A 14,932-nucleotide genomic window follows, 5' to 3' on the forward strand; every position below is an offset into this window, starting at 1 on the left:
CAAAATTTTCATTATAAATTATTAACAATTCCATTCCAATATATTTATATCAATCGTACTCATATAATTTATACAACATAAAAATGCATAATCAGAGTAAAATTTAAATATTTATTCTTAATATTTTATTTTATTTTAAATTTAAATTTTTCTAAAAAACAAAAATAAAGCTCCTTTAAGATTTTTTAGCTTTTTATAATATATAATTAAGATATATTATATTTTTGCCTTTTGTAAATTAAAAATGCATTTCACTCTATTTTTATTTTATTTTTTTTTCTGTTTTAATTTGGAATTAAAATTAAAATATAAATTACCATAAAGAATTTTCATTCTAGATTCTTTTTAACTAATCTACTCATCTTATTTACTGTTGAAAATAGCTTTTATTCTTCTTATCTATTGACTTTATTATTGCTTTATTTTAATTTAAAATAAATTAAAATTATAATAAAATACATCAATATTATTAAAGATAATTAAAATTTAAGTAAATAATATATTTTACTAAATAAATAAAGTTAATCTTAAAATATTCTTATTGCGATTAAAAGCAGAATTTAATAAGCGAACACCTTCAGCTCCTATTCTATTACGACTATAAAATAAGATATTTTTTTAATAAATAACTAAACTGAAATCATTGGTTTATTATAAAACTAATTATTTATAAATGTAAATTAATTTTTACCTTAAAATAAGGGATAATCCAAATATATTTTGGCACTGGTATAGTAGATTACTAAAGCTTGATATTCCTAGAGGAGAAATCTTATTGTTGCTTATAAATTTTTTAAATTTGTTTAATAGAATTTTAATTTAAATATTTAGAAAATCTATTAATTCATACTGAAGGCTAATTTCTAAAGTTTAGAGATTTTTGCAGTGAGAAATAGAAAAGATCAAGGTATTAACTCCTACATCTTCAATTAAGTTACTGCTATAAAATAAAATTTGAGGTTTATAAGTAGGAAAATGAGTAAAATTAGGAAGTTTTTTAATTTGCTTCTTATTGATTAATTACAATTGTAAGTTCAATGATTATAAAAATTAAATACTTTAAATTTATTACTAAATCTATTAAATTTATGCAGTTCTTGATGCCAGATGCAATTCTACATACTTCTTCATCAAAAATAAAATTATTGCTATTTTCGTTTTATTTATACAACAAAATAAATTTAATAAATTTAAAAATGTAAATTAATATATCTCCAAAAGAAAAAAAAAATTACTCTAAATAGATTTATAAAGTTTGCAGATTTAAGCAATTTATAAAAGCTAATTCTAAATTAGTTGGATTAGTTCTATCAAGTCGAATACTTCTGTAAATTTATTAAAATATTTATATTAACCAAATCAAATTAATATAAAAAAAAATGATTTTACTATAAATTTAGCTTTAGAAACAAAAGATTGACACATTTAGATAAAGCCTAGCTTAAATAAGATGTACCTTCTGAACTAATATTATTATCACTTTTTATATTCAACAAAGTATTGATTTAATTTCAAAATTATAAATTAGTAAACTAATTAATAAACTAAATTAAAAATCAAATATTAAAAACTAAAAAAAACAGGAAAAGCTAGAGTAACAATAAAGTATTTTATAAGTAGATGAAAGTAAAAAATAAGTAAATGCTTAATTTAATATTTTCTAATTTGTTTATATTAGTAAATAAATACTTTAATTAAACAGAAAAATGGAAAGTAGAAAATTAATTTAATTTAAATAGTAAAAATAATTAATATGGCTTTTAATTTTTTTAGAAGGGAGGTTTTAAATAATGATTCAATTATCTCGCTTTATTTTTTAATCTAAGTAAAAAAATTTTGTTTAAAAAAATTAATTCATTACTACGATTAAAAACCCAATTAAATAAATCAATAATATTTCTTATTGATTGTTTAAAGTATTGAATATTATTTCTTAAATCAAATTAAGTTTGTTAAATAATTTCTACATTATTCATTCAATAAATTATAAAAAAAGAATTTTAATTTTATTTTACGAAAAATTTAGAGTGATGCTTTTCATGTTTGTGCAATTTGCTAACCAAGTAGATAGAGCATTAACTCCTTCGCTATTAAATTGGTTTTAGCTTTAATTTTATTTAATTATAATTAATAAAAATTCTAATCTGATAAATATTTTATTTTATTGTAAAAAATTCTAGAAAATAATTTTTTATTTGTTAAAAAAAATAAAACAAACATTTTAATAAAAAAATTTTCTTTATTTAATTGTCTATTATTTTGTTTGATATTTACCTCATATTTAGATTTAAATATGTTAATTGCTTATAGTCACTTAAAGTAGCGGTTAAGAAACATAAACCTGCATTTCCAATAAAGTTAAAGCTTTTATGCAAATAAATTAAATTTTAAAAATAAAGAATACTATAAAAAAACTAAAGATTTAAATTAAATAAATAAAGTTTCACTATAAATTAATGTTGAGACTCCTAATATTTTAATATTAAGTCAAAGCAATACTTAATTATGATATACCTTCATCTTTTAATACATTACGCCTTTAATAATAATAACACTTTACTATTAAAAATAATATTAGTAATTATTATAATTCTTTACTCTAAATCTAATTCTAAATCTGTAAGAGAAAAAAAATCTGAACTGAGAAACTAATTTTCATTTAAATAAAGTTAATAATATATAAAAATATTAAAACAGTAAAGTTAAATACTTATTTTAATTCAGTGTACTTTTTAGATGACATTTTTCTTTATATAAACATCTCTTTTAAATTAATGTATTGAAAGTTTTTAGAAGTGATGAAAAAAAATTTAAATTCTAAGAAGTTTAAAATTATAAATTAAGACTTTTTGGACTCAAAAATTAAATTTCTTTCTTTTAAAAGAAAAAATATTGCAGTATTTGTTAAATAGCTTGTTAATTCTGACATAATCTTAATTAAAATAGAAGAAGAAATTATAAAAGATTTTTTAGTTATATTGCAATTTATTTATTCTTTAATGATAATATCTAAAAAATTGCTCTATTTTTCTATTATAAAATAAAAGTATTTTTATGATAATATTCTCATTTTTTGCATTTAATTTATTTAGAATTAGCAAATATGCTTTTTAAAAAAATTTGAAAGGCTTAAATTAAAACTATTTATTTTAAACATTTTTAAATTGATTTTTAATAAATGTACCTCAACATAACAAACATAAAACATATTTTATAAAATATTTTAATTAATTTCATAAATTATATATTAAATATTCTTTTTCACCATATATTATCAAGATTCATAAAAAACCATAATCATAATAAAAGATTTCGAATTTGATTAATCTCTTCATTTTAATAAGATTTACTCTTAGCTTACTTTCTCCAAAGAAGTTATCCTGCCTTTTATTTGATAATTTAATATTAATAATTTGTGTTTAAGATAAAAAGTAATCAATTGAAAAGATTAAAACTAAATCTGAATTTCAATTATAAAAAAATGAACCTTATTATAATAATAAGCTAAAATAATAATTTAAAGACTATCTATCTATCTATGTATACCGTTTTACATATTTTTGTTTTTAGAGCAAAAAAATATAAAACTAAAATAAAATATTTACTAAACTTGAAGGTATAAAGTTGATATATAGGGACTTTTTGCTAAATTAGAACCTAATTCTTATAAACCCTTGCAGTTGATTTCATTTCTTCTTTTTATATTATAAGAAAATTAAAAATCAATAAATTTGAAAATAATTTGTTAATTTTTAATAAAATTAAAATCTGTTTATCATTTTGAAAAAACATGAATAATTAAGTAAATTAACAAATAGAGCTAAATCTTAATAATAAACAAAAAAGTTATTCAATAAAATCATGACATTAATTATGTCTTCATTTTTGGACTCTAGCTTGAATATATGAAAACATGTAATTAAAACTATATTACTTCAGGTTAAGTGTTAATTTTTTTAGATTAGCACATTTTGCTAAAGCACAAGCTAAATTCTATGCACCAATGCTACCATTTCTGCCAATTTTATTTTAACTAATAAATTTTTTCGATAAATTTTATTTAATAAAGAAGATTTAGTTTGAGCAATTAATATGGTAAAAAGAAAAAATGGAATAGTAAATGGAAAGTTTAAAGTTAAAAGATTAAGTTAAGAATGAAAAGATAAATAAATTTGAAAGAAAGATAAAATGGAAAAATTAAATATTCTATCTCTATTTTATTTACTTTATTTATGTTTTTGAAATTAGACATAATTAAATTAAAATTAAATAAATAAAATATATCTATCTATCTACCCAAGATCTAGTGTTAAATCTGAAAGATTAGAACATTTTGATAGACTCAAGCCTAATTATTTGGCACTCTTGCCATCGATTTAATTACCACTTTTTCAAAAAATTAATTAATAAATAAACATTTAAAAAAACAAGAAAAAAAATAAAGTAAAATGTTTCTAAAAGATTGAATAAGTAAATTGGAACAAAAAAATAATAGAATAATTATTCTAGCCCTAATCAAATATTATTTTAATCATAAATTTTATATATAAGTGATTAATTAATAACTAACTATGGGAAATATTAAAAAAATTTTTAATTCTTATGTTTGAGTTTGATTTTGCTTATATAATAAAATTAAAGAAATATGGAATGCCTCAGGTGGCTAGCTATCTATCTAATATATATAAAAGCATAATTTTCATAAAACAAAATAAATATTTACTTCATCTTTAGTTCCAAGACTTTAAGTTTTGTACACATTTCTAAACTAAAAGCTAAGTCTAATGCACCCTAACCACCAATCCTACTATCACTTTATAAAATTTTTAAACAATTAAAAAAAATAACATATAAAGCAAGAGTTTAAAATAAAAAATTAAATAGATAATTAAATTAATTATCAAGAATTAATGATCTGTATATTGAATTTAAGTGAGATAATTTTTTTATAGATTTCTTCAATTTTTGCTTTTAGATAAAATTAACGCATAATATTTTACGTGAAATCAAGTGATAAAAATTATAGATTAGTACACTTTTACAAAGAATATCCTAGCTCTTCAGCTGCATAAGTTTTAAACTAATTGTAGCTTTTTATAATTTCGATAATAAAAACAACAAAAGTTAGAGAAAAATTTTTAAATAAATTAAAAAGGAATGAAAAATCAGATAAAAGCAAGTAATTAATAAAAATATGATTAATTGGTTGCCTGCTATTTTATATTTACTTTAAAAATAGTTTATAAATAAAGTTTAAAGAATAATCCATACAAAAAGTTGAGCTTTAAAACTGAGATATTTGTACATTAAGCTAAGCCAGAGCCTAAATTCAACAATCCTTATGTTCCAATTTAATTATAACTTTTTAAATTTTAGAAATTAAATTATAAAAAGTTTAAAGAAATATGCATGTTGGATAAAGTAATCACCAAAAAATTTAATTATAAATTTATACACAGTATTGTGAAAATAAAATTAGCTCTAAGACTACTCAAAGAATTTATGAGTGAATATATGAATATACTATTTAAGAAGCTTAAAATATATAAAAATTGATTGGTTAAGAAATTCTATTAAAAGTAAGTATGTTGTATTTTTTTTACTTATTAAAATAAATAATACAAGATAACCAAATTAATTATTTTTACGTAAAATCTAGTACTAAGGTTGAGAGATTTGAAAATTTCGCTAAAGCAGAACCAAACTCTGATGCTCCATATTCAGAAATTTAATTATAACTTTTCATTTTTTAAGAAGATTAGTTATTTTAAATGAAAGAAGTAATTATAAATTAATTGTAAAAGAAAATTAAAATAAAATTATTTATGTTTGATTAATTAAAAAGTAAGTGTTAAAAAATGAAATTCTTTTGAAAACTATTAATTAATTGATTAGTTTAGTCAGTAATTAACATATTGAAAAAAATAAATAAGCAATAAATTAATTGTCTGGCTATCTTCCATTCTTTGCTTTATAAAAATAAATAATGAGTAATTTTTACTTAACATTTAATTAAAAATTAGAGAGATTAGCACATTTTGCTAAAGAAAAACCTAGTATTGATAAACCCTTATCACCTATTAAATTATCCCTTTTTATATTGTAAAAAAAAAATTATTACTCTAAATAAATCGTTAAGTATTAATAAATTTTATGATAATTCCAAATTTTTTTATATACCAGATTAGATACTATAAAATAATTAAGTATATTTTATTAAATATAGTAAGTGTAATAAATAGATAAAATTCTAATCAAACAAATCAATTTTATTTAAATTAAGTTTATAAATATTTTAAAGTTAAAAAATAAGTATAAAAAACATAGTTACTAAAAGTCAAGTTTCAAAGTTGAAAGATTAGACAAGTTTGCTATTGCACAACCTAAGTTTGATGCACCATTTTCCAAAATATTATTTTTTCTTTTTTTATAAGTTATTGATTATCTTAGAAATAACTTAAAAAGCTTAAAATAAAAATAAAATAAAAAGATAATGTATATTTAAATTAAAGCAAAGAATTAAAAAATTTGATGTAGAAAATTATTAAATAACTTTATTGTTTTTTTTATATTAATAAATATTATATGAAGCATTAAATAAAGATAGTTAAATCATCATTCATACTGGAGACCAAGTACCAAAGCTGATAAATTAGTCATTTTAGCTAAGGCTTAACTTAAATCTGACACCTAATAGTCACCAATAGAATTATCTCTTTTTTATTTTTTGAAAATATTAAATTGAATATTTGAAAAAAATAGAAGAAATTTATCAGAAAAAATATAAAAAACAATAGAAAATAAGTAAATAAAATCAAATAAATTTTTTTACTTTAGCTATAAATCCAAAACTTAGAGATTAACACACTTAACTAAAGTAGAGTTTAGGTTTGACATTCCTTATTTATCAATTGAACGAGGACTTATTGTATTTTTACAAAATAATTAAATGAATGAAGATATAAAACCATAAAATTTCAAAAATAGTGTAAAAAAGTAATTAGGCAATAAATTAATGAGAATATAATATTTATATTAATTAATTTTAAAAATAAGTATTCAATATAAATATTAATCTAATTTTTACTTTAGGCTAATTTCAAGATGTGTATTAGATGAAAGCAAAGAATTTTAAAACTTTTAATTAATAAATATTTTTTAATAATAAATAAATAAAAATAAAGAATTACATCTTCTAAATTTACAAATATGTTTTTTTTCTAGCTTTTCATTTTTATTTTCTTTCTTTCTTGCTTGCTTGCTTATAGTTTGAAATTGTAAATTTTACGAAAAATTAATTTTTAATTAATTATTTGATTGATATAATTTGAATTTAATAAATTTAAATACTTATTAAAATATGATTTTAAATATTCTTTTATTATTATATTAGTTAAAATTTTCTACACTTACTAGACACAATATCCCTATTAGATTAATTAGTAATAATGCTTGTTTTTATATATTCTTTTAGTATTATATTAATTAAATTTTTCTACACTAACCTAGACACAATATACCTATTAGATTAAATAGTAATAATACTTATTTTATATATTCTTTTATTATTATATTAGTTAAGATTTTCTACACTTACCCAGACATAATATATCTATTAGATATAATAGCACTTAAAAAATAATACTCAAAGCTATATAAGTTTCTTTAGTTGAACAATTAATTTTTTGTAGGATTAAAAATTAATTAATTAATTAATTTATTTATTTTGAAATGATTTTTAAATTTATTTTCTGAATTAAAAAAATAAATAAAATTTCATAAATTTAATAAGCAAAAAATGGAAATCTTATTCTTAATATTAAAACATAGGCTTATAACAGATAAAATCCAATTTATTAACTAAAAAAAGTATAAAAATGTAGCATATAGAGTTCTCTTATTTATTTTTTATGATATAATAATAAAGTATGTCAAATAAGATATTAAAATATCAGAATAATATTATTTAGTAACTCAGATAACGTATTGATATTTATATAGTATTACTTATTATAACTTATGATTAAGATAAGTATTTATAATCATTATTTTTTTTTTGCATATATTAAGCATTGAAAGATTTTTTTTAGTCCATGTTTGTTAGAAAATTCTTGAAATAATATGCTTTAATTTAATAAATTAAATCTTAATATTTATCAATGTCTTTCAAAGCTTAATGTGATTAAAAATTATAAACAAAAATAATGAAAATATTTACTAATATGAGAGAATTAAAATCATAATAATTTAATTTAATATTTTTATAGTGATTTAGAGATATACTTTATTCCTTCAATTCTTATCACGTTTTAATTGTTTTAAAATATAGATTTCCTGCATTTGTAAGGGACTTTAAGAGTTAATTTTCTAGAATTTGACTAAGGTATAAATTTGAGATACTTTACATTACCTCTTTTTTAATAGGTAAATATTTTGTTAATAGTAAGTATGCTTACAATTTTTTTGAAAGAATTTATATTAATTTTTAATGAACAATAATAATCTTATCTAATATTATTTTAAAATTAATAATAGATAGAAAGGTGATAAATTAATCTAAACTTAATAATCTTTTTAGGTTAAATCAAAAATAAATTATTTAATTTTAATAAATAGAGAGCTAATAAAAATTTATAAAGAGTATTTTAAAGTTTATAAATAAAACCAAGTGTATTTGGATATTGTTATAAATTTTTTGATAGTATAATGTATATATAATGAAATTAATTACTATTTAATCAATATATAGATAGATTGATAAATTTGTATTATATATAAATAAAATAACGTTATTAAATCAAAATACAATTTTAATCTAAAAAACATAACATAATATTTTCTCTTATTCACTCACTCACTCATTCATTTGTTTATCAGTAAGTTATTTATTATTCAATCAAAAATGTTAATAATATTTTTCATCTGCGTTATTTATTATTCAATCAAAAATCTTAATAATATTTTTCATCTGCTAACTTATTTTTATATATTTAAAGTAAATAAAAAATTTTATTATTTAATATTAAATTCTATTCATAGATAAATTTAATTATATCCATTTATTTGTATATTTTAAATTTTTAAAAAAATAATTTTAAAATACATCGTATTAAACGCTTATATGACTCCAATTTTTACTTATTTCGAGCTTTTTTAATAAAGCAACACTTTCTTCAGATTAAATTTCGATATTTCTATTTAAATAATAGTAAATAATAAGTTTTTTAAATTAAAATTAGTTAATTTAAGTTTGATTAGTTTACCTTAAATCTAATTGTAATTAATTAATTGATCTACTATCTGAAAGAGTTATTGTAATATCTTTGACTCCTTTTTCATTTATTTTATTGTTCCTAATAAAATAAAGCAAATATAGTAATTATTTAAAATTTGTGAATATATTTTTAAAAATAAAAGAAACCAATTAAACTTTAATAAAGTATTACCATAGATCAAGATTTAAAATTAGAATATTTTTATTTTTTTTTAAAGCATTAGAAATATAAATAATTCCTTCATTTCCTATTTAGTTAGAGCTTATAATAATAGAAAAAGTAATTTAAGTATAGAAAAATATAAATTTTATTTTTAAAATATCTTATTCAAAATTAAATGAAAATAAATATTAGTAAATTAAATATATTTAACTTAGTAAAAGATACATTTATTTTTTTGTTTATTATGAATAATTATTTTTTTTTATAGATTAAAATCAGATTTAAATCCAAATATTAAATATTACATCATTTAAAGTTAAAATTCAGTTATATTTATTGATTATTCTATTAGATTTGCAATTTCTTTAACTCCTATAGCATTAATTTAATTTTTTCTAATTTAAAATTAAATAAAAAATTAAAACTTTAGCATGAAAATTAATGAAATAGTTTTATTCAAAATAATTTAATAAAAGAAAATAAATAAACAATACCTTAAATCAAGATTTAAGCTTCTAATATGTTTACAATCTTACAAAGCTTTTGCAAAAGTATTTGTTTTTTCATCTCCCATTATATTTTCTCTAATAAAAAATTAAACGTTAGAGGAAATCACAGTAAATATAAAATTAAATAAATGTAAATATTGATAAAAATATTTCCTTAAAATTTGATACAAAAATTACCCTAAATTAAGAGTCAAATTAGTGATAGTCTAATTTTTTTATATAGATTTTGCAATAAAAAGGAGTCCTTCTTTGCCAATAGAATTCTTACTTTTAAAAATTAATAATAATTATTAAAAATTTTATGACAGAAAAAATCTGATTAGAATGGTAAAAAGATTTATTAATATCAAGAAAAAATCAATTTAATTATTATTTATTTTAGAAATTTATTTTTAAATGTTTAGCAATAAATAAAATTACTATAACTATAGACTCAAATTACTAATTCCCTTAAGCTTTTCTATGGCATTAGCGATTTCTTAACATCCTTTATCTCCAATATTGTTAAAACTGATTAATTATATTTTGATTAACTAAAATATTCATTAATAAATATAATAATTTAATATATTTGGATTAATAGAGTTATTTCTTTTAAATTTTTTTGTCAATAAAATTAAACTATAAATCAATGTATCACTTTAAATTAAGACTCAAACTATTTAGATTAAAACAACTTCCTAAAGCATTTGTAATGCTAGAAAGTCCTAAGGAACCTATAGAAGGATTAGCTCTTATTTATAAAAAAAGATTCATGAAATAAGAATTTATGAATGAATGAATGTATAATTAGTTAAATAAATAAATTTATAATAAAAATTACTATAAATTCAGATTCAAACTTGTAATATATTAGTTATTTAAAAACAAATTTGAAATACATCTTGCTCCTTCAATTTGAATTTAATTTTTTCTAATTAAAAATTAAAGATAATTTTTTTCAGTAAACAAAAAGTGGATTGATAATAAAAAACCTTAAATTCAGATCTAATTTTTTAACGTTTTTATTATTTTTTAAAGCATCAGTAATAATTTTTACTCCTCCATCTTATATTTAATTTTACCTTTTTTATTAATAAAAAATAAAATAATTTTTAAATAAAAACATGTTTTAAATTCAAATTAATAAAATAATTATTTTAATCTTAATTAAATTACCACAAATTTAGATTAAGTTCAGTAAGATTCTGAAGACCCAATAATTTTTTTGAGATTATTTCTACACCTTCAATTCCTATTGTATTTTTTCTATTAAAATAATATGATTATTTGATAAAATATTTTTATCTATTTATTATTTAATCATTATATGTATATGTATGTATACATGAATTAGGGATATACAGAATATTCGATATTCGGTATATTATTTTTTATTTTAATTTTATATAAATTTCATAATAAATTTTTTTTTATAGAAGAGTGATTTTTCATAAAATATGGTAAATTAAAAATGAATAATTAATATCAATTATTACGCTAAGTCTAGAGTTAAACAAGTTAAATTTTAAAATTTATTTATGGCCTCACAAATATTTTAAACTCCTTCTTTTTAAATTTTATTACTATTTTCAGTATTTGGATTTTTTTCATCAGAACTATATAAATTACAATTAGAATAAATAAATTCCTGTTAAGAAAAAGTCAATTATAATACCCAAAATCAAGATTTAATTTCTTAATTTTTTATAGTTGGCTTAAAGCTCTTGCTATTAAGTTAGCTCCCTGATTAGAAACTCGTGAATGTCTTTAATAAATAAAAATAAGATATTATTCCAAAATAAGTAATTACTATTTTTAGAATCAAATTAAATATTAAGAATCTACTTTAATTCAACCTACAAATTCTCAAGGTTTTTTAAGCTTGCCAATCCCTCTGATAATATGCTAATCATTTCACTTGAAAGATTACAATAGCTATTTATTTATTTAATTATAAATTTAAAAAGAACAAAAAGGATAAATAAGCTATCAAAAAATGAAAAAATAAAATTAGATATTTTTATAAGCAGATCAGCTTTTGAAAGAAAAATTTTAATACCTTAAATTTAGACTCATATTTTAAATGGAAAGACTATTATAAACCATCACGTCCATTAAATTTCTAACATAATCTATTTTTATTCTATTTTTACTTTTAAATTTTAAATGAATTTAGATTTTAAATTATTATTTGGAGTAAAAAAAATTTAATTTTTTATCAGCTTTTTGAGTATAATCATCCATTATTCAAAAAAAAATTTTTTATTAGAATAATATATTTCCTAAAATTTAGATATAATTGTTAAGAGATATTTTAAAATATTTTTATTATTTGAATAAAGAAAATAGTTTATATCATAATAAATTACCTAAAATTCATATCTAAAGAAGATAAATTCTTGTTCTCTACAAGTTTATTTGAAACATTAGTAAAGACATCTGAATTAATGTCTTTCTCTCTATAGAAATAAAAAAACATTACTCATTGAAGTTAAATAGATTTTAAGAAAAAAATTATTTTGATAAAATAAATTATGAAGTAAATATATTTTTTCTAGATTTTAAAAATATTAGCTAAAAAAGTTTGTACTTAAAAAGTATTTTAAATTTGATTTAATATTAGGAAAATTAGTCAAAATTTAAAGATAAAGACCAAAAATATTTATTAATGAATTAGTTGACTTTATTTTAAGTGTCATTCAAAAATAAAAAAAATTAAGTTTCAATAAGTAAGTGAGTTATTTTTTTAATGAATATTTTACTTAAAATCTATGACAACTTTTTTAACATTTGAGGAGCAACGTTGTAAATCTATTATTTCTTTTACTACAAGTTCTGAAATATCTTGATTTATATTAATGTTAACTTAAAAAGTGTCTAGATTGCTAATCAAAGATATTATTTATTATTTGATCAGATTATGAGAATCTAAACAAACCACAAATTATTATTCAACATTATTAATCAAGTTTTCAAGATATTTTTTATTTTATTGCTCGTATTTATTGTTTTGTCGTATGATTTCAAATAGCATTTTATTTTATGTTTCTTAGTTCCCATACTAGGTTTAAATTATTTCCTTTAGCTTCTCTTTTTGAGAAATAATATTGTATTGTAACAAGCAATAATTAAGACTCTAATCAAAATTGATCTAATGCTATTCTACATTCTTCAGCATTTCTTTTTTTTTCAATTCTAACAATTGATTAATTATTAATTACAAGCTTTTAAAATATTCACAAACTTTATTTCTATTTTCTTCTACTAATGGCCTTATTTTAGTAAATTCAAGAAGTTTTGAATAAATTTATGAATCTTATTGAATCGGCCATCCTTTTAATATTGTTTTAAAGTCAGAATTATCAATAAGATCTAAAGGAATACAATTTATTTTTTATTCATATATACATAAGTTACACTTAAGTATATCTTTATCTTCCTCTTTATCTAATCTAATAAAAGTAATTTATTAATTAGGATGAATGGAGCAATGTTTTCTATTTTAAGAATTTAGATTTAATTAATCCATCTATTTCTTTTTTTGGTATTTTTCTTTTCTTTTTTAATTAAATAATTATATAGTTTTTGATTTTTTGATTTTTTTTAAAGGGGCAAATAAAAATAAAAGTGTTTTATTATTTTAAATAAAGAAGAAGAAATTATTGTTAAGTATCTTGTACTTTATATTATATATTTGATAATTGCAGTGTATTTTTTCTATAGCTAACAAACTACTTGTAAAATAAACTAATTAATTATTTAATAATTTTTATATTAATTGAAAATGTTTTTAGTTACTTTTATATTAAATTTTAAAAATTAAAAAATTATTTGTTAATTTGTTTATGATTAATTTTTTAAAAATCAATTTTAGCTGAAAAAAGCTTGTTGGTTGAGCTTAGTACTAGATAAATATTTAGTTGTAATATAAGTAAATAATTTTTAATATAATTAAATGAAATTTTAATCATAATTAAAAAAATATTTCAAAATTGGCAAATGAAAAACAAATAGAGAATTTATAGTTTGCAAATATATTTAATATTTATTAATTTATCTGTAATTTTTAATTAATATTTTAGTAAATTGAGTATTATAAAAAGAACTAAATTAAATTTTATTTGTAAGCATTATTGATAATTTGTGATTAGCATCAAAAAATATATCAATCAAATATAGTAAATAAATTTTAAAAATACAGTTAAAAAATAATAGCTTATTTTAGCTAGATAAAGTATTCAGAAATTTATGATGGTTGATGGGTTGATTTACAAAAAAAAGTATCAAAACTATGAATAAAATTATTATTTCAAAAGAAAGAGTACTTTTTATTTTGTATCAATTTTAACATTATGCAAATTTTTTTAAAAAAATAATAATATTAAACTAATTTTAAATCTATAATAATGTAAATTTTATTTTTAAAATTAATTTAAATACCTAAAAGAGTCTGTCTCCAACAGTAATTTATTAAAAACGTTTACATCTATTTTAATTGATTATTGATTTCTTTTTTAGATTAAAATATGTTTCTTTTACTGAATTAATTGTTTTTTGAGCATATTACAAAAGATTAAATTTTAATATTATTGTTGGATTAATAAAAAAATTAACTTGCTTTAAAAATTCTAAAGATATTATGATAACTAAATTTGTAGCTTATTTAATATGTTTGTATATAGATTAATTGAAATAATACAATGTCTGAGTAGTAGTTTCAACACAAATTAATTAATACAGTAAATTGGAATAAAGTTAAGTAGGAATAATCAAGATATATTAAATAGGTAGGTAAATAATTAGCTAGGTAGGTAGGTAGGGAGCTAACTGATTATTTAAGAGTAAAGTCATAAATTTTTAAATACTCTTACGCGTTATATAATAATGTTTCAGTTCAATATATGTAGGAATTTGTTTATCAAATGCAATCAAATAACATGCAACATGAATTTTGAGGTGAAGTAAAGATAGATAGATAGAAAACACATTAATTTTTCAATTAAT

At 17.7% G+C, this 14,932-nt stretch overlaps 4 protein-coding genes across 4 annotated transcripts in view; all 4 read right to left on the reverse strand. All coding sequences in view use genetic code 6, as the record gives it.

Annotated features, from left to right (window-relative positions):
• Positions 1 to 63, reverse strand: part of TTHERM_001243408 (hypothetical protein) — a gene marked incomplete at both ends in the record, with an annotated part of 315 nt that extends 252 nt beyond the window's left edge. The window contains one exon of the mRNA XM_012800434.1: positions 1 to 63. This exon is cut by the window's left edge and continues 252 nt beyond it. Coding sequence (XP_012655888.1) covers positions 1 to 63 — 63 coding nt within the window.
• A 266-nt stretch (positions 64 to 329) lies between these two features.
• Positions 330 to 2,929, reverse strand: TTHERM_001243409 (cyclic nucleotide-binding domain protein; the record flags this gene model as incomplete). Its single annotated transcript, XM_012800435.1, has 11 exons — positions 330 to 417; positions 509 to 598; positions 692 to 781; positions 851 to 940; positions 1,059 to 1,148; positions 1,390 to 1,479; positions 2,016 to 2,105; positions 2,275 to 2,341; positions 2,500 to 2,537; positions 2,599 to 2,648; positions 2,711 to 2,929. The coding sequence occupies 11 exons, from the start codon at positions 2,927 to 2,929 to the stop codon at positions 330 to 332; spliced, it is 1,002 nt and encodes a 333-aa protein (XP_012655889.1).
• A 352-nt stretch (positions 2,930 to 3,281) lies between these two features.
• Positions 3,282 to 7,886, reverse strand: TTHERM_01243410 (transmembrane protein, putative; the record flags this gene model as incomplete). The annotated part of the gene is made up of 14 exons (XM_001025472.3): positions 3,282 to 3,384; positions 3,606 to 3,695; positions 3,935 to 4,033; positions 4,297 to 4,386; positions 4,724 to 4,813; positions 5,001 to 5,090; positions 5,272 to 5,361; positions 5,649 to 5,738; positions 6,002 to 6,091; positions 6,332 to 6,421; positions 6,626 to 6,715; positions 6,833 to 6,922; positions 7,088 to 7,137; positions 7,191 to 7,886. The coding sequence occupies 14 exons, from the start codon at positions 7,884 to 7,886 to the stop codon at positions 3,282 to 3,284; spliced, it is 1,848 nt and encodes a 615-aa protein (XP_001025472.3).
• A 1,032-nt stretch (positions 7,887 to 8,918) lies between these two features.
• Positions 8,919 to 13,717, reverse strand: TTHERM_01243420 (hypothetical protein). The gene is made up of 18 exons (XM_001025473.2): positions 12,691 to 13,717; positions 12,298 to 12,387; positions 11,988 to 12,080; positions 11,774 to 11,863; positions 11,604 to 11,693; positions 11,425 to 11,544; positions 11,105 to 11,194; positions 10,921 to 11,010; positions 10,770 to 10,859; positions 10,587 to 10,679; positions 10,367 to 10,456; positions 10,124 to 10,213; positions 9,932 to 10,021; positions 9,743 to 9,832; positions 9,447 to 9,536; positions 9,264 to 9,353; positions 9,104 to 9,194; positions 8,919 to 8,975 (listed from the first exon to the last, which is right to left on the reverse strand). The coding sequence occupies exons 1-18, from the start codon at positions 13,455 to 13,457 to the stop codon at positions 8,943 to 8,945; spliced, it is 2,277 nt and encodes a 758-aa protein (XP_001025473.2). The 5' UTR covers positions 13,458 to 13,717; the 3' UTR covers positions 8,919 to 8,942.
• Between the last annotated feature and the right edge of the window lie 1,215 nt (positions 13,718 to 14,932).

The sequence above is a fragment of the Tetrahymena thermophila genome (genome assembly GCF_000189635.1).
Source record: "Tetrahymena thermophila SB210 genomic scaffold scf_8254224, whole genome shotgun sequence".
In the NCBI taxonomy this organism is placed as follows: Eukaryota; Ciliophora; class Oligohymenophorea; order Hymenostomatida; family Tetrahymenidae; genus Tetrahymena; species Tetrahymena thermophila.